The sequence below is a fragment of the Phoenix dactylifera genome, chromosome 16 (genome assembly GCF_009389715.1).
Source record: "Phoenix dactylifera cultivar Barhee BC4 chromosome 16, palm_55x_up_171113_PBpolish2nd_filt_p, whole genome shotgun sequence".
Taxonomy (NCBI): Eukaryota; Viridiplantae; Streptophyta; class Magnoliopsida; order Arecales; family Arecaceae; genus Phoenix; species Phoenix dactylifera.
Window position 1 is genome coordinate 8,581,341 of NC_052407.1, and position 25,083 is coordinate 8,606,423.

At 38.9% G+C, this 25,083-nt stretch overlaps 1 protein-coding gene across 5 annotated transcripts in view; it reads left to right on the plus strand.

Annotated features, from left to right (window-relative positions):
• The first annotated feature begins 9,657 nt into the window (after positions 1-9,657).
• Positions 9,658-25,083, plus strand: part of LOC103700924 (formin-like protein 20) — a 31,457-nt gene continuing 16,031 nt past the window's right edge. For 4 of the 5 annotated variants that reach the window (XM_039114433.1, XM_039114432.1, XM_039114431.1 and 1 more), the window contains exons 1-6: positions 9,658-10,011; positions 10,853-11,556; positions 11,632-11,853; positions 11,935-15,203; positions 15,391-15,517; positions 18,703-18,774. In XM_039114433.1, coding sequence (XP_038970361.1) covers positions 9,939-10,011; positions 10,853-11,556; positions 11,632-11,853; positions 11,935-15,203; positions 15,391-15,517; positions 18,703-18,774 — 4,467 coding nt within the window. In that variant the 5' untranslated portion in view covers positions 9,658-9,938. The remainder of the gene's footprint in view (positions 10,012-10,852; positions 11,557-11,631; positions 11,854-11,934; positions 15,204-15,390; positions 15,518-18,702; positions 18,775-25,083) is intronic. The other variant, XM_039114434.1, reaches the window with a different exon arrangement.

Below are 25,083 nucleotides of genomic sequence, written 5' to 3' on the forward strand. Positions count from 1 at the left end.
AAATAAAAAAATATTAGTACTATAAAATTGATATAAAAATTAATGACATTAATAATAACCATATTTGCTTAATATATGCTGATATATACTTAATATATATTTATTAAACAAAGAATCTATTAGTATGACTAAATTAATCTTGTGCAGAGTTCTCCATTCACTATGTGGATACCTATATTAATAACATTATTAATATAGGATACCTATATTAATAACATTATTAATATAACTTTTTATTTCGGATAATAGGTATGCTCTTATTTAATGGTTCTTCATCAAAAATAGCAATATAATTTCATTAATAAGAAGATTATTAGCTCATTAATTTGTATTAAATAAAGATTTTATTAGGGCTACAAAATTAATACTGAAATTAATGATATTATTAAGAACCATACTTGCTTAATATATACTGATATTAATAAAAGATACTTGTCATTAGCATTGTACCCTGCAAATATCTCGTGTAGGTCATTAGATTACACTATTTTTTTATAATCTCTAATGTATTTTTAAGATCAAGATATTACTTAAAAGTGAAAGGGCAATCACTAATGGTCTTGCTATATTGTATTTAAATATCCATAGTTCCAATATTTTTTTATTTATTATTATATGTAGGTTAGATCATGATCCTATTATTTTATAATAATATATTATTTTACCATATCGATAAATATACATATTACATATATTATTAGAATTTTATATAATGACATATGTCGTAATAATTAATATCAAAATTTTATTTTAAAAATAACTATGCTCTTATATTTATATTATACTTTGTTCTATTATATCTATCTCATATTGCATTTCAATAATAGTTTGAAAAAGAGAAAAAACTGCATCCTATGCATTGCAGGGGTTTAAGGGTGCATATAAGCTGATCAGCTTGTGAGCTGTTCGAACTCGACTTGGGTCCAAGGTTGACTCAACTCAGCTGTTACTGAGCCCAACTCAAGCTTGAGGAGCAAAATATTTGAATATATATATATATATTAACAATATTATATTTATTTATAATATATATTATTAGTTTAATCTTTTAAATATATAGTATTTATATTTTTAAATTGGATCTAACTTCTATCATTTAATTATATTTTTTTAATTTTGATTAAGATTCAAATTCAAGCTCGAACTCAAGCTCGAGTATGGCTCGATTGATATTTAAGTGGAGTCAAGTCGATCTCAAATATTGCTTTTTTTTTTAATTAAGTCGAGATCGAACTTGAATATTAAAGCTCGATCGATCTCAATTAGAATTTCGAGATCGAGTATTTTGAATCGAATTGAACTTAAGTCTCTGCATTTTGCTCGACTCAATTGCACCCCTATGCCGGTTCTGGTTATATGCTATTTCTTCGTGAAAGAGTAAGCTCCTCATGATATAGCTTTTGAGCGAACTACGAAGTTGATTAGTAGTGATACCACCCGCAGTTGATTAGTGAAGCATGCAAACTTCTCCCTTGGTCCCTAACTCCAGCGGTCCCATACAATAAACTCCTTAAGTCAGATTAGTACGTATATGACTATAATGCCCCTAGCTACACGAGCTGCCGCCTGCCGTCCATGACATGGGGGTATTATGGTAAAAGAGCTCGACAAGGCTTGTGGCGCTTTTGACCACGCGAGTCTCACGGGAAAGAAAGTGGTGGTCCCCGCGGAGACCTTTGGGCACTTTGAGGCCGTCACATCGTACGAACGCCGCGGCCTTTTATTCTAAGTATATATTATAATATTTTTTTTTGTTGTTCGCGTCCTCAGGTTAATGATCCGTAATACCTGAAATAGACCGGGGTGTTTGGCGCGGTACGTGTCAAGCAGGGCAAAAATAGGGGAGTAAATGTTCTTAGCATATTCCACATGGATGGATTGGCATTTTGGCAGTGCATAGCCTGAGACACAGCACTTGTTTTGTTATGATTTTTTTTTTAATGGATATATAATATATTTTCCGAATTACACTTATAGATATCGATGCGAGGCTAAACATATATTGTAACAACCCAGGACCTCATCCAAAATGGCTAGCCGGAAGTTATTATTTAGGTTCCTTAATCCTGTATAAATATCCAATATCTACCAAGCGTATAACCGATGTGGGACTAAATACATGCCCGCATGGATTCTCACATACTCCCCCCGTTCAAGCCCTGACGTCCTCGTCAGGCTAAGGGTTCAAATACATTCAAATCTAATTACAAACACCACGATCGGCTCATGATTAGCCCTAATGGATCTGTGCTGCAGTGTTCCCTAGTCCACATAGATTATGGGCCGGGTCTGCTCTGATACCATTTGTAACAACCCAGGACTTTACCCAAAATGGCTAGCCGGAAGTTATTATTTGGGTTCCTTGATCCTGTATAAATACCCAAGATCTACCCAGCGAATAACCGATGTGGGACTAAATACACGTCCGCACGGATCCTCACATATATTTGTGCGGATTTTTACATATTTTTTTATATAAGTCCTAACGTTCGTGTCAGGTTAAAGTTCTAATTCATTCAAATCTAATTAAGAGCATTATGATCGGCTCGTGGTTAACTCCCATAAATTCGTATTGCAGTATTCCTTAGTTCATATAGATTTTGGGCATTGTTTGAGTTTCTTGATTCTGTAAAAGTACTCCAGATCTATCCATCGAATAATCGATATAGAACTAAACACACACCCGTACGGATCCTCACACATATACTGTGATAAACATTTCTTAATATTCCTTAATACTTTATTAACAGATAATAAGGTAATCAATTATTGGTTCCTTGTGGACCATAAAGAAATGTTGGAAACAAATGGTATCTTTCAAATTTTGAATCAGGCACCATTTATGCATTGCTAGTTTGGGTGATATTTTTTGGTTGAGATAATCAACCTTTCATTGGGTTATACTCTTTGTTATCTCTCCACAACGTATCTACTTTAGAAAAAGTCATACTAAATACTCAATTTCGATAACTTTATATGCATTAACATGCTTTGAAGGGTTGAATCGATTATCAAAACATTGATTTTGTATAGCATTGATACACCATCTTATAAGTTCAACCTTTAGCAAACAGCTTAATAAAATAATTGAAAGAATTTTTTTTTTTATGAAGCAAGAAAAAGAATAGCTTTTGTGTACTTATTTTTATATAGTATACGAAAGAAATAACACAGAAGAGATCATTCTCTGCCACTTAAGTATTATTTGCGGATGCCCCCAATCATAAATTGTTAAGACAATCTTTAAAAATTATTCACAGGCTCACCAAATAATACTAGAAGATATTTCAAAAGAAAATGTAACTCTTTAAGTTAAAAAGTACAAAAAAAATTTGAAGTTGATAGAATGATTCTTAAATGTTATATGAGTCATTAAGCCTAGAAAGAAAAGTTTCCATAAAGGAGAGGAAAGAGGGGTTTAAATGTGGAACAGACGAGTTTTTATTTTATTTTATTTCATTTATTGGTAGGGGATGGAAAACAATTAGCTAAAAGAAAATTTTTCCATCACCCAGGTCTGTGCCATGGTCCTTTTCACTTTGGAAAAGGATGCAAACCATCTGAGATAATGTTGATTAAAAAGCTATTGTTCTTTGACTTTGCATTACATATCATTTTGTTGTTATTGAGTTGTTATGATTCTCCATTGAGATTTGAAGAATAGAGAACGACCACCAGTTAAACATTACGGCAGCTCCTCTTGTAACCTGAGCAAAGGGAGGGGAGGGGAAGAGAGAACAAAATAGGCATCTAAAGAGTTGAGAAGCACATCAAGAACTTATTCAACTACTGCAAGCAAATGTGCAAGAGAATTGCCACTTTGTTTGATTAGCTAATTCTAACTTCACTAGTTGATTTTAAGTCACATAGCAAGAAGCCTGGAACTAATAGGTACATGAGGAAGTCCACTTAGCCGAATTTGGATGCTACTTTGTGGTATCTCCATAATTTTGTATAAAACTGTTTCTTCTTCCATTAATATTCAAACAAAACTGACCTTAGAAGAAACTGAAAAATATTTGGCGAATGAAGAAAAAAGGCCAAGGGGTTTACCATCTATCTAACTCTCTATCCCGACTTCTTCTGCAACAACTCTTTCATCTTTGATGATAGCACCTAAAAATTTTGACCTCTCTCTGAAGATCTCTTTATCTTGATAGTCGGATATTATTATCACGCATAGAGACTTGCTTGAACTTTCTTCCAAAGTTTATCCAGCCTGAATAATTAGTAACTTGCTTGCAACTAGGTTTTGAACTTATTTTTAAGAGGAAGAAAAAAAAAACAAGGTCAAACTATGACCATATCAGCTCAAGTTGTTGAAGCCCTGTGGGGCACTCAAACATTATAATGTCAAAAAAAGGCTGGGCGAGAGGTCAGCCATGGGGTTTCCGACAGCACACTAAAAGGATTACCAGCGTCTAAGCAAATTGGCTGGCCTCACTGGAATTATGATGATGCACTTGGGGAACAGCCCTTCAGTTTTCAAGAATAAGATCAGAAATATTTATTGCCTATTCGAACTATTAGTTAATGAGCTGAATTAAACAATATCTATTAAATTTTCACTTGCTTGCGGGTGGGATGACCTTTCAAGTGATTCTACCAAAAAAAATAAGGATTTTTTTTTTTTAAGCTCTTAAAAAAAGAGAGGATCCATTTCCAAACCACTTGAAGATACGTAAGGCTTCATGTCAGATATCCTGTCTGGATTGAAGAGTACCAAGCTGTCCTCCCTAATAAATGGGCCCTATTAAACTGCATTTAGAATGCACTGAACATGAACAATAATACTTCAGTGTACATTCCCTGAGGATCCGTCCAGCATTTTGAATTGTTTAAACTTTGCATCCGTCCATTCTGCTGCATGACAGTAATTTTCATAAAATAATCCAATTCTCATCGCTGTGCTTGAAGACTTTTGCAGGTCAATAAATAAAACTATGCTTCTTAATTTTCATGACTCTTGTGACAGCTGAGGACCTATTACAAAATTTAATGGGATTGAATGGGTTTGAATTTTCTGCAAAAATCGTACTAATTGGCTTGTTCAGATTTTTTTTTTATAGCCCATCTTAATTTTTACTTAAATTCTATTTATGAGTCTGTTCGAGTGCAGAATAAAAAATATTTATTTTTTTTTACAAAATTTGAGTTGGATTTTTCAAACAGGCTCTAAGTCTGCTAAGGATTCTAAGTCCTAAAATTCTTGCAAACGAGCTCTGATTATTCAATTAGGATTTTTTTTTACTTTGGCATTTTAAGAAAATCTAGAGAAGTTTATCATGCAATATAATGGATTGGTTAAAATTGAATGAGTCTGCCCTTCAAACAATGAGGTCAATCTATGAGATCTACTATAATCGGACATGTGATTCACATGAGATCCACTGGTTAACTCTGATTTTGGTTTCTTTTTAATTATTATTCACGTAATTTAATAAATTATATGACAGCTGCATTTCTTTTTTCTCCCTCATAGAAATGAATCAAGAGGACTATTTTTTTAAAAAAAATAAAGAATTAGAGTTAGTATGGTAGCGTGGAGAGGGAGAATCACGTCTTGGAGCCTCATGAAAACTCCGGAGTCCGATTTTGTTATTAGAATAGATGAACCCAATTCTTCCAAAAGACATTTTTGCGAGGAAACTAGCAAAAAGCATCCTTTGGTTTCTTGATTAATAGGTGGCAATTGTTGATGATGGACCTTGGCCCACCTCATAGTGGCCGGTGTTCCCAAGAGAACGTTCTCACGATCCATGAAATTTAAGCTGACTCACTAAGAGCCTATTTGAATGATTGAACTAAAAATCCTATAAAATTCGTGGATTGGGTTAGTACAACTAACAAAATTATAGAATTATAGATTGGGGTGAACAGTGGGTTGGCCAGAATCCCATAGGTATGAATATAAGCCTAGCGTAGCTTGTAATCCTATAATTTTGCTGGTTGTACTGGTCCAGTCGGCAAATCCTATAGGATTTTCAGCCTAGACATCCAATCAAACCATAAGTTTAATTCTGAATCTGTCATTAAGTTAGATGGGCATTCCATCCTCGTATATTGGAGTCACAAGCTCATGTGTAGCCATCCAAGGGACAAGAAAGTGCAGAAGTGCCAACTCAAGTCTCATTATCCTGTAAATACTCCTCCCATCAACAAAATTCAGGGTGGCTTTGTCTCCCTTTCCATCAAAAAAAAAAAAAAAAACGGAATTGTGGAATAAAAATATGGACTAAACCTCCATCATTAGGACTAATTTTTCTTCGAGCTTTGTTCAGGTGGATCTACGTTTGGATTGGGGCGTTAGTTTCAGGTGTTCAATATTTTTTTATTCCCCTGGGTTCATGTGCAGCTCTCTCTCAGAAACATCGTTATGAGTCTACTTGGATACGAATGGATCAGTAGGCAAACATCTCCCAAGTCTTAGGCCCAAACTACGCCGATAGGCCAGCGGATGATTCGGGCAGAAGCTTTGCAACTCTTCAGGTTGGGTCTCGTCAGCAAACAACTAGGAGTGCGGATATTGTTGAAATCACCACTTTTCGGTCAGACTTTTCTTTAATGGGTGAGCCCAACATGTAAAATTTTTAATAATGGAGTTAAAAAGTGCGGAGACAGGATTCGAATTCAAAACCTCTGCTCTGCTACAATGTTGAAATAATCACTTATCCCAAAAACTTAAGTTGATAGGATGAGATAGATTTATTTATATATTTTTATATTTTCTTATAGATATCGTATGTTTAGATACTAATCGGCATCCAACTTGTCCAACAAATATGTATGGACATTGAAATCCAATCTTGGGGGCCAGAAGAAAATCTGAATAGCCTAGACAAAGCTTGGCGGCTTTGGTTATGAGGAATCCAAGGAAACATCCACATTTTAGCAGGGACTGATGAGAAAACAAGAAATGTAACACAAAGGTAAACGATTTGAATGCGTCAAGAGTGCAACTAGAATGGTGGGAAACTGGAGTTCCTACATAGATCATTTCCCCTGATATCTATTAAACAAAATCATATATAACTAACTGGGTTTGAATGTCTCTACTAAGATAGGATGGTTGAAACAAAGAATCATTTTTTGAGTATTGTACATTATTCGATAATGCAAAGAGAATGAGTAGACATATGACCATTTTTTGATGATTGTGGTTATGATAATTGCAAGACCAACTTAATAGGCATCTCAGGATGCATCTCAGTGGGCATGTGTGGATATTGGGTAAAAACATCTGCAGAGAGTTTCCCAAAATCCAATAGAAAAAAGGGAACTAATTGACAAGTGTAATAGTCATCATCATCAACAATATTTGTTATGAAATACACCTCTCTTTGTCTTTTTTTTTTTTTCTTTTTTAATGCTACTACAGGGCTTATCATGTCTCATCATTCTATATTAGTGGAACCTAGAATTTTTATCATTATAGAATTGTTTGGTTGCCTATAAGTTATGGAACACAATTTTTATAACATGTCCATTATTGGAAATAGGGGAGGACCTATTTTTCATCAAACTACTTTATCAAGTTTTATAACTTGCTGGTCTTAATAAAACAGAATTTATGAAAATAACCAAACAACTATTTTGTGTAAAACCTATTTATTTTGTTTTTTTTATAAAAAAATTGTTATGGTAAAACTTGCCAACCAAGCAGCCTTTATATTATTTTTGGTAATTAAGGTTGTCAAATGAATAAATTGTTCATAAGCAATTTATATTTTGCTCGAACTTTATCTTTTGGCTTGCTTAATCTATAACGAGCTGACTATGAGTTGATCAGCTTGTTCTTGGGTGCCAACTACATATAATATAAGCTGCAGAAAAATTATATAACATCATATTTATAACTTCATATTGGTGATCTATGTTATGAAAAAAGAAGAGGCACTGTTCTATTAACTGTGTTTTAAAATCTACTAGCTCATGCTTGTAGGACGATTGAAAAATTGCTGAAATAATTCAGTTTCATATGCCCTAAATTGGCCTTCTGGCTTTTAGGTTTTACTCTCTTGCGCTTGACGATTCAAGGGTGGTGGTGCTTTTTCATTCTCACCAATGTTTCAGCTCCCATCCTTTGCAATCCATATACAGATCTTGTATTCTCATCTCTGATTAAATAAGTTTAAACCTTGGCAGGGATCTCCCATTTATTTGGGTATTCATCAATCACCCATTGCCCTAGAGGGAGGGAGGGAGGGAGCGAGAGAGAGAGATCTTAATTTCTTGGTTAGGGTTTTGTAATTCATTCAAAAGAAATAATGTTCACCTAAGTAAGTTAAGATTGAGCCAATTCAAACTTACATGAGCTGAAATTGCTTAGTTTGAGTTGGCTTTGCGTGAGCCATATTGAATCTTGAGCGAGTTAAGCTGGAGCTAGCATCAGCTTAATTGTGCTTCACTTATTGGCAATTGTCTGCTATCAGCCCATATTGAAATGTTCTTCTTTTCCTTGATCCACTGAGGCCCATCCTTTTCAAAGTAGATGAAATGCTAAGAAGGCACACAAATTGTAGCACCTTCGCCCTTGAGGTCAGCTTACTAGCACGGTAGGATCCAATTGACCACTCAAATAACCCACATGAAATTTATATCATTAAAATCTAAATTTGGAAACAATTTGGCTCCCCTCCTCGTGCAAATGGCTCTGCTATTCTACTAGGAGCCGTTGGATTGCAATCCAAGGATCCGTGCATACGTGTATTTAGTTCTATATTAGTTATTCGCTGAGTAGATCTTGAGTACTTATATAAAATTAATGAATCTAAATAATACTTTTCAATTAGCCATTTTGGGTGAGGTCTGAGATTGTTACAAATTGTATGACATAGTTTATGACTTATGTAGACTAGGGACACTATAACACTATTAAATTTGAACTCTTAATGGAAAAAATATACCGGAACATGTATGGATAATATTTTTTTTTGGATGTGCTCGTGGTTGTTATAGAATATCTTGTCCTCGAGAACCATACCAATTCGCCTTGGATTTCACAAGACGGTTGATGCAATGTGGGTGGGGGGAGAAAGGTAATCACTTTTTCTTTAATAAATAAAAAAATTAAGGAACATGAACCCGAGACGGTTGCAGGGGATCCTAGCCAGTAGCCACCCCACACAATCATGGCTGTCGCACGACCTGAGATCCATGTCCATCCTTCCAGATCGATCCGACGGCTACTTTCGCTGTTCGGAGCCCAGCAGCAAACCAAATCTACCTCCCACCGTAACGGTCGGAAGCCACCCCCTTCCGGTCCCTTTCCATCTCCCCCCACGTGCGGCTTACGTGTCGCTTCCCCGTGGGCCCACTGTGTCGGTTTGCAGGACGTGCCAGATGACGTGCCAGATTTCAATTGGAAAAGGCTTGGCCCCACTATGAGTCAACTCCTGGTCAACGAAAGCTCGATCACGGGCTTGCGGGCCGGTGGGGCCCACTAAAATCCTCGCTTCACCTCCAAATAACGGTAGTTAACGATGCCATTGGTGAGATGACTCCGTAGGCCCCATCTAGTTCCCAATAGCAGAGAGACAGTTCATCAAACACGGAGGAAAACGCTGTTCGAGGCGACCCAGCTGAGCTAGCCTATTTCGGCTTCCCCTTTCGCTCTCTCTCCACCCCCCCCCCCCCCCTCCTTCTCTCTCTCTCAATGAAGGCAAAAAGAAGGGAAAAGAACGACACCGCCATTGCGACCTCTCCTCTTCTTCCTCTTTATGTCTCGTTCGATGCGATTCTAAAACCCTAGAGATCACTATTGCCTCGAAAATTCTCCAATCGCTTCGGGCAATAGGTATTGGTGCCGCTGATTCCTCATAGGCTCGAGGAAAGATTGCTCGTTTCCGGCATTGGGGCAGGTCTAGTCGTTTCTTGCCGCGGATTTCGGGTTTGGATCAGGACGGGGAAGCGACGGCCGCCGCTGGCGGAGCCGGCGGATGGCGTTGTTCAGGAGGCTGTTCTACAGGAAGCCACCGGATCGGCTTCTGGAGATCACCGATCGGGTTTACGGTAATGCTTTACTCGTCCCTTGTTGTGTTACAACATCGAAAACTTGGAATGTTTTGAGCTATCTTGGTTCGTTTTCCTAAATATTGGGGAATTTGGTGGTTAGGGTTTCTTTCCTTGTAATTGTGAAAAGTTCACGTTCTTGTGGTACGAATGATGGATTTTGTGCTTTTTTATGTTAATTGAAAGTTCGTGGGGAAATTTTGCTAGAGAAAGTGAGTGGGAGTCTTGTGGGATTCGGATACTCTGAAGCATATTGTTGTTTTGAAACGATATCATGGCTATGTTTGTTTTGTTCACTTCTTGAACTATTTTATCTGTGGAACTGATGCAAAGGTGCAAACTTTTTTGCCGGGGAGGGTGTCAAGAGTGATCCTGTTAATGTTTCTGGACAACGTTGCTATGTGGTTTTTTAGTTTTTGGCATGAGAAGCATTAGAACCTATTCTTCCTTCACTTTTCTGTTCTTCAGGAATTTCAGAATCATTGAAAATTTATACTGTAGTTTTGGCTTCTATACGCTATTGCAGAATTTTCTTAGTTTTGCTCTTCTTACAGTTTTTCCCTGTGCATTTGTTTAAGAATTTGATGTCTCGGTCTGACTCGTACACAATCTGAGAGTAGTTTCTAGGTGAAAGAGTATTGTTATCTGTCGCTGTTTCTGATTTTTGGCGCTTGGGCTCTATAGGAAATAATTGACAGCTATAGAGATCCTTACCTCTTCAGAAAAAGTATCATAGGTTTGAATTTTTAAGTTAAAAAGTTTAGAGAGTATATGAATCTCTAGTTTCTTTTCCTACAAAATTTAATTCAATTCTCCCTCAACTAACTGGGTGCACTTGCAGTGTTTGACTGTTGCTTTTCTTCGGAAACCATGGAAGAAGATGAATATAAGGATTACATGGATAAAATTGTTGCTTCGCTTCAGGGTTATTATTCTGATGCTTCATTTATGGTATTTAACTTCAGAGAGGGTGAAAGGAAGAGCCAAATTTCAGGAATCTTATCCCTATACGACATACTTGTCAAGGACTACCCTCGCCAATATGAAGGGTGTCCGTTGCTTCCTTTGGAGATGATCCAAGAATTCTTGAGGTTGAGTGACAACTGGCTTACATTAGAAAGGCAGCAAAATGTCTTGCTAATGCATTGTGAGAGAGGCGGATGGCCTGTGCTTGCATTTATGCTTGCAGGTCTTCTGCTCTACAGGAAACAGTACAGTGGAGAACAGAGGACTCTGGAAATGGTGTATAAGCAAGCTCCTAAGGAGAGCCTCCATGTCTTGTGTCCCTTCAACCCTCAACCTTCTCATTTGAGATATCTTCAATACGTATCCAAATCAGACAGTGGATCAGAATTGCCCCTGCAGGATGTTCCCTTTATTTTGGATTGCCTAATCCTTAGAGCTGTTCCAAACTTTGACGGGGAAGGGGGCTGCAGGCCAATAGTTCGTGTCTATGGTCAGGACCCCTCAACCCCAGCTGACAGAAATTCCAAGGTTCTTTTTTCAACATCAAAGACTAAGAAGCATGTTCGCCACTTCAGACAGGTAAGTCTAGTACTTTGAACAGAAAGATATTACTGTTCTGAATTTAAGATTACTGGTTTTGTGCTGTAACTGCAGGAGGACAATGCGCCAATAAAAATAAATCTTCGCTGCTCTGTTCAAGGGGATGTGGTCCTTGAATGCAACCATACGGATGAGGATCTGAAGGATGAAGAGATGATGTTCAGGGTTATGTTCAACACAGTCTTTATTCAATCTCATATTTTGCTGCTGACCCTTCAGGATATCGACATTGCTTGGGATGCTCAGGACCAGTTCTCAAAAGACTTCAAAGCAGAGGTAGGTGCTGGTTTGTCTTACATTGGGCGATGTCTGTTACTGATATAATGGGATTTGAAAGTACGTTCATGCCTGAATCAGGTACTCTTTTCAGAGTTTGAAGCTGAGTCAGATACTGACACAGAAGTGGTAGCTGAAGACGAGGATGCAATGGAAGTTGCTTCAACAGAGGAGTTCTTTGAGGCAGAAGAGATTTTCAGCAATCCAGAATGGCAGGATGGACACAGAGATCTAGACATCCAGACAGCTCTTTTCACACAAACGCTAAGTGATGTAAGTCCCAGATCTGAAGTGCCACATCTGGATGCTGAAGCGAGAAGAAACTTAGAATTTAGAAACCCTGAAAAAGACTTGAATATCATTAATAACCAAGAAATCACGACAATGGATGACACAAGTAGCATGATACATACCCTAACGGAGAGAAACATGGATACCAGCTACATCAAACATGATATAAAGCTTGTAACCAAGGTAACAGCTACCTTAGACAAGATGATCATCGAAACAGATTGCCCAGCTTTGACAATTGAAGAGAAGAGTACATTAGATAATTCCAAACAGGATATGGAGCATATTGTTAACATAGCAGTTGAGGAGATGACTGCATCAGAAATTAGTAATTTCAAACATGATACTGAAAGACATGTAACAAGAATTACTTCAGATGATATGGGTTGTAAATTAGAAATACCAATGTTGGCAGATGAGGGAAAGAGCACATCAGAAATCAGAGTTTTCAAAAAGGATGCAGAGAACAATTTTACTGAAAAGAAATCAATTCTGGATGAAGAGAGTCCTAAGTTTGAGACACCTAGGGTCGGAAATGATATATGGTGCAAACTAGAAACCACAAAGGAAAGAGAAAATGCTGTAACTGAAAAAGGGGGAGAGCCTAACATTATGTATCAGAGATTGGAGTTTGATTTTCAAAAACAAGAATATGAGAATTTCGAGCCTTCGATGTCAGAGGAACTACTAGCAAGCAGTATGAAACCACCTTCAAGTTCATTCTTATCTGAACAAAGGATTGAACAGCGGGAATATTTGGGTAATAACACAGAATGGATCCCTCCAATACAAGGCTCTGATGCTACTTTTGTGCATGTGCCACCTCATCCTGATTTGAAATTTCCTTCAATTTCTCAAGGTCATGTTGCTGGCAGAATTGAAAATGGTCCAATTCCTTCTTCTACAAGTACAGTTATAGCTTATGCATCTCCAACGACTCAATCATCAACAACTAATATGCCTTCTACAAGTTTTCTTTACAATTTTTCACTCTTTCCATGTCCTCCACCCCCACCTTTACCTCCATCCCTGGAAATAAGGGAAACACTCCAAGCCCCTTCCCATTCTCCACCACCTCCTCCTCCTCCTCCTTTTGGGACCACAATGATTGCTTCTTTTTTTCATCCCTCTCGTTTAGCTCTATCTTCCCAAATGGAAGCACCCCATCAATCTCTTTTTCCTATTCCACCCCCACTTCCTCCAACATATAGTACAATTACCACAATTGCTTCGTTATCTCCACCATTGCCTCTCCAACCTCCATTTGTATGTGCAGCACCATCTCCTTGCCAACCACATCAACCACCACCTCCACCACCCTTGCATCCAAGAGCATCCTCCAAAAGCCTACCTCCTCCCCCTTTGCCTTTACCCCCGGTAACATTTTTAAAGGATAGTTCCCTCCCTTTTCCTCTGCCTATGGCCAAAAGTGCAGCCACCAGCTACTCCTCTCCTCCCCCTCCATCATTTGTCCACTCAAGATCATCCATCAAGGTTCCCCCACCCCCACCTCCTCCCATCTGGAACAAATCAGGCGTGCCATCCTCTCCATCAGTAACATACCAAGGAGTAATATCTCAAAACTCCCCTCTTTCCCTTCCATCTCCTCTTTTTCAGCATACTATTGGTGGATCAATTACTTCACCACCTCCTTCACCATCTAGAAAGAATGCAGTTGTGACAAAAGACCCTCCAACACCTCCACCCTCTCCACTTTTTGTGACTTCATCCAATATTTCAGAAAATGTGATCATCGTATCCCCTGTTCCACCTTCTCCCCCTTCTGTTCTCACAGAAGCTTTGTTTCCACCTTCATCCTCAAAAGTTTGTATAGAAACTCCACCTCAACCACTACATCATTTACTACATTTAGGGCCCCCACCACCACCCCTTCCCCCTCCCTTCAGAGGGTGTAGAGGAGCTCAGCCTCCTTCCCTACCTCCACCACTTGAGGCTCATGTTGGAGTTCCATCACCACCCCTTCTTTCCCCCCCTATTTCCAAAGGGTCTGAAGGAGCTCCACCTTCATCCCTACCCTCACACCTTGGAGCTTATGGAGGAGCTACTCTACTACCACCACTGCCGCCGCCGCCACCACCACCACCTAGCGTTCATGGAGGAGTTACATCAGCAAAGCTAGATCCTTCTAGAGGGCTTGGAGGAGCTCCACCTCCACCCCCACCCCTACCTTCCAGGGCTTATGGAGTTCCACCACCACTGCCTTGCTCACCCTTTAGAGGGCATGTAGGAGCTTCACCACCGTCCCTGCCCCTGCTCTCTGGGGCTCATGGAGGAGTTCCACCGTCAGCTCCTCCCTTTTCCTCTAGAGAGCATATAGGAGCTCCATTGCCACCCTTGCCCCTTGCTGGTAAGGCTCATGAAGTTCTACCGCCACCCCATCCCTCTTTCTTTGGAGAGCATCTAGGAGCTCCACCACCACCCCCGCCACCCCCAGCGCCAGCCCCTAAGGCTTATGGAGGAGTTCCATCATCATTACGTTCTGTTCTACCTGGAGAACATGTAGGAGCTCCACCGCCACCGCCACCTCCACCCTCTAAAGCATGTGGAGGACCTCCACCTCCACCTCCACCAACACCACCCGGAAGGCGTGGAGGTGCTCCACCTCCACCACCACCTCCTGGAGCATATGGAGGAGCTCTGCCACCGCCACCTCCTCCTGGAGGACATGGAGGAGCTCCACCTCCACCACCTCCTCCTAGAGGGCATGGGGGGGCTCCACCTCCACCACCTCCTCCATTAGGATGCACACCTGCCCCTTCAGGTCCTCCTAGGGTCCCTGGTGCTCCTCCACCTCCTCCAAGCACACCTGGTGCTCCTCCACCTCCTCCAGGTGTACTTGGTTCTCAAGCTGGCATAAGAGGCTTATCACCTAATTCTCTAATTGGGGGAAGGGGCCATGGGCTTGCACGTTCCATAGGGCCAGGTCTGCCTACATCAACTCGAAGGTCATCACTAAAGCCATTGCATTGGGTCAAAGTAACAAGAGCGATGCAAGGAAGCTTATGGGCGGAACTACAAAAACATACTGATGCTCATAGGTATGATATATTTTGTTCATCTGCATAGCCAGTAATTAGATGTTTTGGATAGTTACAACTTACAAGTTTATGACTTTTTCTGACGTTCTTGGTAATGTTAGTTGGCAGTAAAGTGTAATAGTTTGTTAGCTACAACCTTGGTTTTCTCTATCCTCATAATTCTCAGTAAGTTGCCTTTTTAATGCAGTACTTCAGAATTTGATGTACAAGAACTTGAGTCGCTCTTCTCTGCAGTGGTTCCAAAATCAAAAGACAGTTCTAAGTTAGGAGGGCGTAGCAAATCTGCTGGATCTAAATTGGATAAAGTTCATCTGGTAAATCATCTATAACAAAAGACACTCTCAAAGAGAAAAGAGGACCTGAAAATATCATTACTTTAGTGCTATGATGTTACTCAAAACTGTAGCTTATTATGCTTCTATGATACATGTTGATCAGTTTACATGCTTGTTATCTAGATTTAGATGTCTTATCTGCATGTATTTCTTATTTTCCTATTTATTTTTAATGTCACGTGTAGAAAGACTGGAATAAGAGCAAGAACACATAGCAGAAAAGTGGTTCTTGACTGCAAAAAAATGATTGTAACTCATTGTTTAGGTTTTACAAACAACAGAGATAAGAAAGCACTGTTTTGTATTTTTTGACTTAACAGAAGAAACTGGCTAATTTCTGATTTTGATAGCATATCGTTTCACTGTCACTTGATCAGTCAGTGAGAGCATATATGTCAATACAAATATTGCTATAAGTCAGTCAAAACAGAGAAGATTGAATTTAGTAAGACTATAACAATGTATTTCAGAGAGTTTAATGCATGTATTCGAAGAATGCCCATATTTACCGAGGTTACCATCCCAAAGGTTGGAATCCAACAAAAAGATAAACTATGACAAATTTGTGGTGCCTGAACATATTGTATAGGTTGGCCTCAAATGGCAAGATTGGGTTTACGTGGTGATAGTATTTTAGAGTTGTAATCTTCATTTTGAAATCAGTATTTGGGTGTCTTAGTAAATGGTTGAAATTGTTGTCTTGGGTGGGTAATAAGATGTCTGGTGCCATGTTTACTTTAATCATAAGCATAATGTGGTAAAATAAAACAAATAATATTATTAGAGAAGGTTCAGAACTTCATTCCTAATTAGTAGGAACATATCAACTTAAGATTTCTCTTTTGAAAGTTTTCCATTTTGGAAGTTTCATTAGTATTTTGGCTGAAGATTTATTGCCAAAGCCAAGATTTAGGCTTTAGTTCCCGTAGTCACCTAAATACACAGTAAAATAGGCTTAGGCAAGCTGGATAAGGCATAATTGGTTCAGGCTGTGCTTAAGAGTAAAGACACTTTTTAATGCATTGGACCAGGCATGGTTTGGCGACGTATAGTTTTGGAATTCCTTGTCCTGTTTTGGTGGTGACATGCTAGACAGCTACTTCAAATTGCATGCTTGACCATATTTGATACTATTTGCTTAAGATATCTGTCAGAGTACTTATTTCAAGTATCCCATTAGAAAAGATTGTGGGTACTCCAGAATATGTTTCCAAAAGATGAGGGAAGAGCTATTATTTTTTTTTCGAATAATATAAATATTGACTTTCTAATAGTGGACGTGATGGATGGTTAACTTCAGGATTTGTGATGTTGATGTTTTGTATGGTGTATGCCCCTTTTCTTTTTTCCTTGATAAACCACTATGCTTCATCGATGCGTACATATATGTGTGTGCGCGCGCGCGCACGTGCGTGCGTGTAGGAAATAGAAATACTATTTCAAAGATTCTTGTATCGGCATTTCTAGATTGGTGTATCTAGATCTGGAATTTGTCCCCATGCTTCATAGGTGACATGTTAGCACCTCTAGTTGCACTAAAACACACCCCTTGCTTGTGGTGGCCAAAGGATTGGAATCAATGGATCAGTGTCAAATAGCCCAAGTGAGAAGGGGAAGATTAGGCTTCTTGAACCAAGTTAAGAGAGGAGAGAAGAGGAGGCAAACAAGTAGTCATTCTTGAGGTGTTAAAAGTAGAATGGAGGCAAAGAATGAGCAAATATTTAGAAATCAAAAGAGGGCATGCCAGATTAATTTTAAAGGAGGAAGTATAGCCTCAACACCTTTAGGTATTGGAGAGATGTGAAATTTCTGTAGGTTATGACTGGAATTCACATTGAATGAGTTGAATGTGTGTTTTCCATGGCATGTACCATGGGAGAGAAGGAATATGCTCAAAAATCATTGGTGCAAAATAAAGAAGAAAAAACTCCTTTATTGGAAGAACTACAAAAGTTAGCTGTGTGGAGACAATATACCAAAACAGCTGGCAAATTTTGCAAATTATCTATTTTTTTGCTTTCGTGGCATTGAATTCTTCAAATTAATCCACTAGTCCCCATGAGGAATATTTATATGCTACCTATGTCAGTTTTCTTTTTTTTATGAGGAAATTCTTGTTTATTTATTTAATTATGTTAGTTTCCATATCATTGTAGCAGCAGTCTAAAGCTCTGTTTATGGTGATTTAAAATAAGTTGAGTGAAATGATTTTAAATAAATTTTCCTTTTTCTAATTATAGAGCACTCTTCTTATTTTTCTTTTATTTTGACTATTGTAATACATGGGTACTATTGGATGCTGGAAAGGGCATGTACTAGAAATGCTGCTTTAGGAAATGAGATACCTATTCTTACAGCAATAACTAGAAAGGATCTTTTTGATAGCATATAATTTTGGCAAGGATGTGTGCTACCTGCAGCTAAATTACACATTTGTGACTTGACAACTTGAGCTGATCGGCTCTTTTAGTTTGCACTGATTATTTCATCATATGATGACCATAGTACCTAGTTAATCACTAACCATTTTTCTTACTTCCCGTCAATTATCCACTATAGCTATCTTTCTATGATCTTAGTAGCAACAAACTTCCACATATGGTGGCGTGCTTGCTTCTGAATCTCCTCGGAATCTTGTCCTTGCGCCTGTTATCTCAGCATTTCTTTGTTCATTTTTTCAAGACACTTTATCATACCTGCACCCAAATTTGCATCTGCATGCACTTCTGGTAAGTGGTAACTAGTGACTGTAATTAATCTCAAGCTTGTTTCAGTTATTTTGTTTGAGAATTAAAGGACCCGATAGCTGTATGTGTGATCGAGGCTAATAACATATGGACATTTTAGATTGCTATTTTCTTCAGAAGTGGAAAAGGTTTCTATTAAAATTCTACTTGAATATTTGACATATCTTTGACTATTATATACTCTTAGTCTATACTATGCAGCAGATTTTATATGCTTGTGACTGGCTTTTGGTGTCTCATAATAATTAAGCACCTTAAATTTTCACTGGTTGCTAGCATAATTATTTTTTTTGGACTTGATTGATCTAATTTGTTTCTTTAACCATGATCTAAGTATTCTCAAACATATGGATGTAGACTATCTTTGTATTTCAATTACACTTTTGCTGATAAGCTCAATTGCTGACTTTCTTGTAGATTGATCTAAAGCGGGCCAATAACACTGAGATCATGCTTACAAAAATCAAGATGCCTCTATCTGATATGATGGTAAGCTTAACACAATTAGTTTTTCATGCAGGCTGTGTGCTCGTAACCCTTTTTCATTGAGACTTCTTAAACAAGATACTCTAGCCTGTCAGATACTGGCATTTCATCTTAAAACTTACATGTAATTGTCAACAAGATATAAATTAGTATGCTATGCATAGAAAGCATAAGTGATACTTTGATCTGGAATAATCTTATAATAATATTTCTGATTTTACTTGATAGTCTGTCTTGACATGACATTTGCCTTAAATTATATGTTTTTTAACATTGACTGCTCTTCTTTTTGTTTCAAACAAGGTCCGCCAAACTAGTACCAGGACCCGTACCGGTCGGCAGATGGGTCGGTACGGTACCGTACCGACACACGATAAATGAAACCGGCACGCCCAATTTTTTTTGGAGTTTTTCAAGTTGATTTAATTGTTAATTAATTTTTTAGAACTTTTTCAATGATTTTAAGTCTAATTTGATATTTTTTGATGTTTTTTTGATGTTTCTATGATTCCGGTTTAACCTAAATGATGCATCTTATTGTTTTAAAATGATACAAAATATAAAATGATTAGTGAGATATTGCATGCTACAAGAAGCAATATGAAATATCTTCAAATCAAGTAGTGAGGTAAAAAATAAAAATAATACGATCAATTACTTATATTTAAAGTACAACATATATACCGATATCTAAAATCTCGTCTAGTGGCGATGCCTTTTGTAAATAGCTAGATCATTAGCATAGTTAGGAGGCACATCAGCCTACCCCTCTAACCAAGCGACGTTGTATTTAAATTTTGGCATGATCTCTTTTTATTTTGCAAATTTTGAGCTATTTTTTAAGCTAAAAAAATAGAAAAAATGAGATAGGGGAGAAAAAACACACCACCTTATTTAGGCTTAGATTTTTTTTTTTCAATCATGTTAAATCAGTGTGATTTCACAAATTGGAGAGAAAGAAGAGTTACGACTAAATGAACTTCATAAAAAAACTGTTGGAAAGTCCTTCGCCTTTCCAATACTTCTTTTTAACAAAAGAAGCAAAGGGGGAGGAGGCTTGGTTTCAAACCGGGTCGACTCGGTGCGAACTTCGCACCGAGTTCGAACAGAACCGGCCGGTTCGGAATGGTTCCAGCTAGTTTGGTCCGGTTTGAGCCTTTTCCGGCTAGTTCTGGTCAGTTCGGAATCTGTTCCGGCTGGTTCGAGGTCGGAACCAATTCTAATAGGCGAATCAACCCGGTTTCCCACCAGCTCGGCTCGGTATGCGCCGAACTGAACCGGTTTGGCCTACCTTGGTTTCAAATGATCCTAAATATATAGTTCATCATATTGGAGGAGGAAGTTTGGAGAGAGTTCCACTATCATTTTCTTCTTTTTTGGAGCGAATGGAAGGGTAGACCCATCGAGAATTCATAAAGATCATGAATAAATAAACCAAAATATTAAAATGCTGAAAGAGGGGGGAGAACAGGAGAAAAGTTGGGAGAGGGGGAGGAAGAGTTAGGGCAAGAGGAAGAGGCTGCAGATGGGGTTTACAGGGTGGATTTCCCTAGTACTATGTTAGGCCATTCTAGGAAGAGAGGATTAGTTCTAGTGATAAAAGCCTTGCGCAATTATTTGTTGAGGAAGGCACTTTTTTTTCATTCCAGACAAATTTCTAACAAAGGATGACAACAAGATCTACCTCTTAGACTCTTCTTAAATCATCTGGTTCTCCATAACATCCAAATTGAGTGGAGAGAATCTGGCCAACCTCTATTGCTTATTTTAAATTTGACACTTCTCATTTCTATGGAGAGTGAATTCCATTATTATGATTAGCACATAAATCTCAATGGGTACTTCTACCAAATGAAACTCAAGAGGAACCACAATTATGGTTGCAAGGAACTATGACTCTAAACTATAGAATAAGTACAATTTGGATTTTTTGAAGTATTTTGTATGGATCCCTGGCCAAACGTAGAACAGTAGAAAAGGGAAGGAGGGAAGAAACATCCTTGACAAGGAAGAAGCAAATAGAGGAGAGTATACAGTTTGAGGCTTTAGGAATTTCAGAAAATAGAGGAGCTCTAGGAGCCTCAACAAGGAAGAAGCAAATAGAAATTGACATATGAGAGGGAAAGGAGCATCTTGCCCAAGTTTCATGGTCATTTATTTGAAGTATTTTAATGGAACAGACCCTAAAGTTTCTATTATGCAACCTAGCTACATATTTTATCTTGTCAAAAATAGAATGGTCGTGCAGCATATATTACAAAAACTGAAAAATCAAAGCAATATTACGATGTTTGATGGTATATCAACTAATGCGTCACATGCTAACAAATGATATAACTTAAGGCCAGCTAACACTTCCGTACAACAATGTAGCCATTAAATATTAGAAGATGTGGTACACATGCTAGTGTGTTGACTACATTGAACCAAACATAGTCAAGGACAGTTAGATACTTAGACTGCAATGGTGTTACTCCTGCATTTATTTCAAATCTTTGTATCCTAGTGACATGATATACACTTTCTTATAGAAAATTGCTCTTTCTTCCCAGTCCATCCCAGTCCATCTGGACTTTTATTCTAGGATAATTTTGAAGGATTGTTGTCTAGTTGAACAAATTAAAATAGATATTTTCTTACCCTAAAATTGGGCTTTAAGGTTCTGTTGCATTCCTTTCTTTTGCCAAGGCTGAATTAGCATGTAAGTCGTTACTAGCTCAAGCAATACATATTAGGTTGAGAGCCAGTTATAAAAATAAAACATTCTCAATCTTTGATGGATCATAAGATACGCCATATTTGTAAACAAAGTATGGAGAACCATCCCGAATCAAATGGTTTGGGGTATCAAACTGAATCACCCAAGAATCATAAGATACGTCATATTCTTAAGCAAAGTATGGAGAATGATCTCAAGCCAAGTGGTTTGGGGGGTATGAAACTGAATCACCCAAGAATCAAGATTAGGCCAAGGAAGCGGAACCATCCTAAATTTCTTGGTTCGGGGCATACTGAGTCATTCGGCGGTGAACTGAGATGGTTCCGGCAATAAAATCGAGAAACTAGCGAGGGAGGGGGAGAGGGAGAAGGAAAGAGAGGAAAAGAGAGAGAGAGGGAGAGAAGGAGAGGGAGGAAGGGAAGAAGAGAGAGGAAGAGGGCGGCGGTGAGCAGTGGCTGCCGGAACAGGGCCAAGGTAGGGGGAGGGAGGGGTTTCGAAGCTTTACAAAGCCTTTGCTAGGGTTAGAGTACTATTGCTGCCACCCCTATTGTTGCAGACGGTGATGGCTAATATCTCCCTTTTTCTCTTCAGTCTCACCATGTTGCTACCTCTTTCTTTCTAGCTACGACACCATCATTGCGATAGCCTAGCTGATCGTCCTTGCCAATTGTCCCTCGTTGATAAACTCGTCGATCGCCCTTGATGCCTTCCACTCCAAAAGGAACTTGTTAGAGGCTGGAGGTTACAAATCTCATCGATTGGTGACCAAAGTGGATTGAGGGCCAAAGATCACAGATCGAAGGCTGGAGGTTATAGATTAGAGGCCAGAGATTGCAGAATAGGGGTCAGAGATCATAGAGTGGAAGTTGGAGGTATGCTTGTTCCTTCCTTTGTCTCTCCATCTTTTTGGGGTGAAGCTTGGAGGGATAGGCATGGTGCTATGTACTGTGTGTCGATATGATATGGTACGACATTATACCAACCCATCCCTAACCGATACAATCATCAGTACCAGTTTTGCAAACTTTGTTCATAGGGGTGGGCATGCACATGCACATGTGCAAGTTATTAGAAAAGTTAAGAAAGTAATCATATATATCAATGTATATGTTTTTAAATAATTTTAATGCTCTTGTAGGTTGTACTTGATGATCTATCAGATCACATAACTTCTGCATCTACATCTAGAGTTGCTCCATGCAGTGTTGTTAAATGCATGAGTATGGTGTGACTTAGGTGCAAGGCACTCCATCAGGTGCAAAGCACTCGCAGGTGCAAAACTAGTGCCTCGCCTACCAAATGAGTGTCGTGCACCTTGCTGACGCAGAAAGGCATAAAAAGGGAGTGCCTTTATGATTGTTTACTTGCTATGCATGTGCATGTGATTATGGGTGACCACAATTTTGTTGTCTATGGTGTGTGATGATTTTTTTTAAGTGAGTTGTGTGTGCCTTCATGTTTGCTACAATATGTTTTTGTAGGTCTACTGGTGGGTTCAACCGGTATTAGTTAGGTGTTTGTGATTGTTTTGGTACCTGTTTTATTTATTTGTGCTTCTTATCAATATAGTGAGGATGGGCCTTGGCACAACGGTAAGATTGCTCCATTGCATTTTGAGTATTCAAAATATGGAAATAGCCTCTCTACATGCGGGCGTAAGGATGTATACATCTGACCCTCCCTAGAATTGGCAGTGGCAAGAGCCTCAAGAACCATGGTTTGCCGTACCGGCCCAAATTAAGCGGTACGGGGTGTACCATACCATACCGGTTCGGTATCGATATCCGGTACAGGAGGCGTACCAACACTCGGTATGCCAAAAAGACTTTGTACCGTACCGTACCGAACAATGCTAGTGTGTCACCAATACGGAGTCTAGTACCGAGACGGTGAACCTTGTCAAGGACTAGGATGATCCCTTTTTTTACTTATTAGATATATTCAACATCATGAATTATAGCTATATATATATATATGTAAGCATCTGTAGGCACACAAACACACACACGCACACACACACACATATATATGTATGTATGTATGTATGGATGGATGGATGGATGCATGCATGCATGCATGCATGTGTGAATGTAAATATATACATGTTTGCATGTGTATTTATATATCTTCGTATGCACATAATATACCTAACACACACAATACGAGATATTTATGTGTGTGCATGCGCATGGGTGTGCACGCATTTGTGCATGTGTTTTGCCTTCACTTTAGCACATGCCTTTCATTGTGCCTCGAGCTTAGGCTCCAAGAGACCTTGGCACTCTAGTGAGCCTTGGTCCTTTAACCTCCGGCTTCATGCAATTAAGTTGCTAAAGCTCATCTTTATCTCCTTTAGAAGTTAAAGTGAAGGGCTTGGTTAGCAAGTTACTATTAGATGCACATGTTGTAATCTTTAGCAATGACCATTGTATTTGAAAAACTTTCATTCTGCTAAAATTCACTAGCTCTCTACTACTATGTTTTCACATCTGATTAGTAGAAATTAGAAAAGGAAATATAAGAATTAATAGAAAACATGACTAAATTTGGTTGATCTTGGAGAGGCACATGAAACAACTTGGAATTAAGTCGATTAAGTTCCATAGACCCATAAATGACAACCCATCTTCTTCTACTCTCCATGTTTCTAGTCCCATGGCAAAAAGGAAAATTTTCACTTTAACCATGTTAATATTCTCCCAAGGACTTTGTTTCTACTTAACAAAGGTTCATCAGGTTTAGCTGGTCTCAGCCAACACACACCACAAATCTCCAATTCTTAAATGCATCAAGTGTGGGTGCTTTATGGTCAAAACTGTGTTGTCACCTTGTGTTTGCATTATTTGACCTGCCCTTTGGCAGCTATATTTTTGCATTGAGCTTTGCCTTCATTGCATGGCCCCTATCGTGTGGTTCAATCATTGCATGGGCACAAGGAAGGACACTGTTTTGATTAAGGTTTGTCAAACCGGTATTGGAGGTTGTATCTACCAGCGATCGGTTTAGTATAGTATGGATTTGTACCATACCATACTGGAGCATACCAAAATAGGGAGAGGGAGGGGGGAGGAGAAGGAGAGGGAGGAAGAAAGAGAGAGGGAGAAGGGGAGAGGAAGGAGAGGGAGGGAGAGAGGCCAAGAAGCTTCGACTATGGACAGGGAGTTTCGAGAGCCCCGGATCCGGTGACTGATTGAGAGAGAGGGGGGAGAGAGAGGCCGAGAAGCTTCGATCGTTGACGGGGAGCTTCGAGAGCCTCAGGTCCGATGATGGATTGAGATAGAGGGGAAGAGAGGGTAGGGAGAGAGAGGGAGAGATAGAGACTTACCTAGCTGAGGACTCGTTGTCGTCATCATCATCATAGGGCGGCGGCTTCGGCTCGTGAGGACGGAGGCTTTGGTATTAGGGTTTTGAAATCCAACCAAGCTTCACATGGGGGAGGGGCAGGTCATTTATAGCAGACCGGTTTGGTTAGGTACGCTCCAAATGGGCCGGTTCACCACAGTTCGGCTAACCATGGGTTTAATCACCAAGGATTCAGGTTTTATATGCATCCTACCATTTCATTTTTTAATTTAAATTAATTTGGAGTCTCC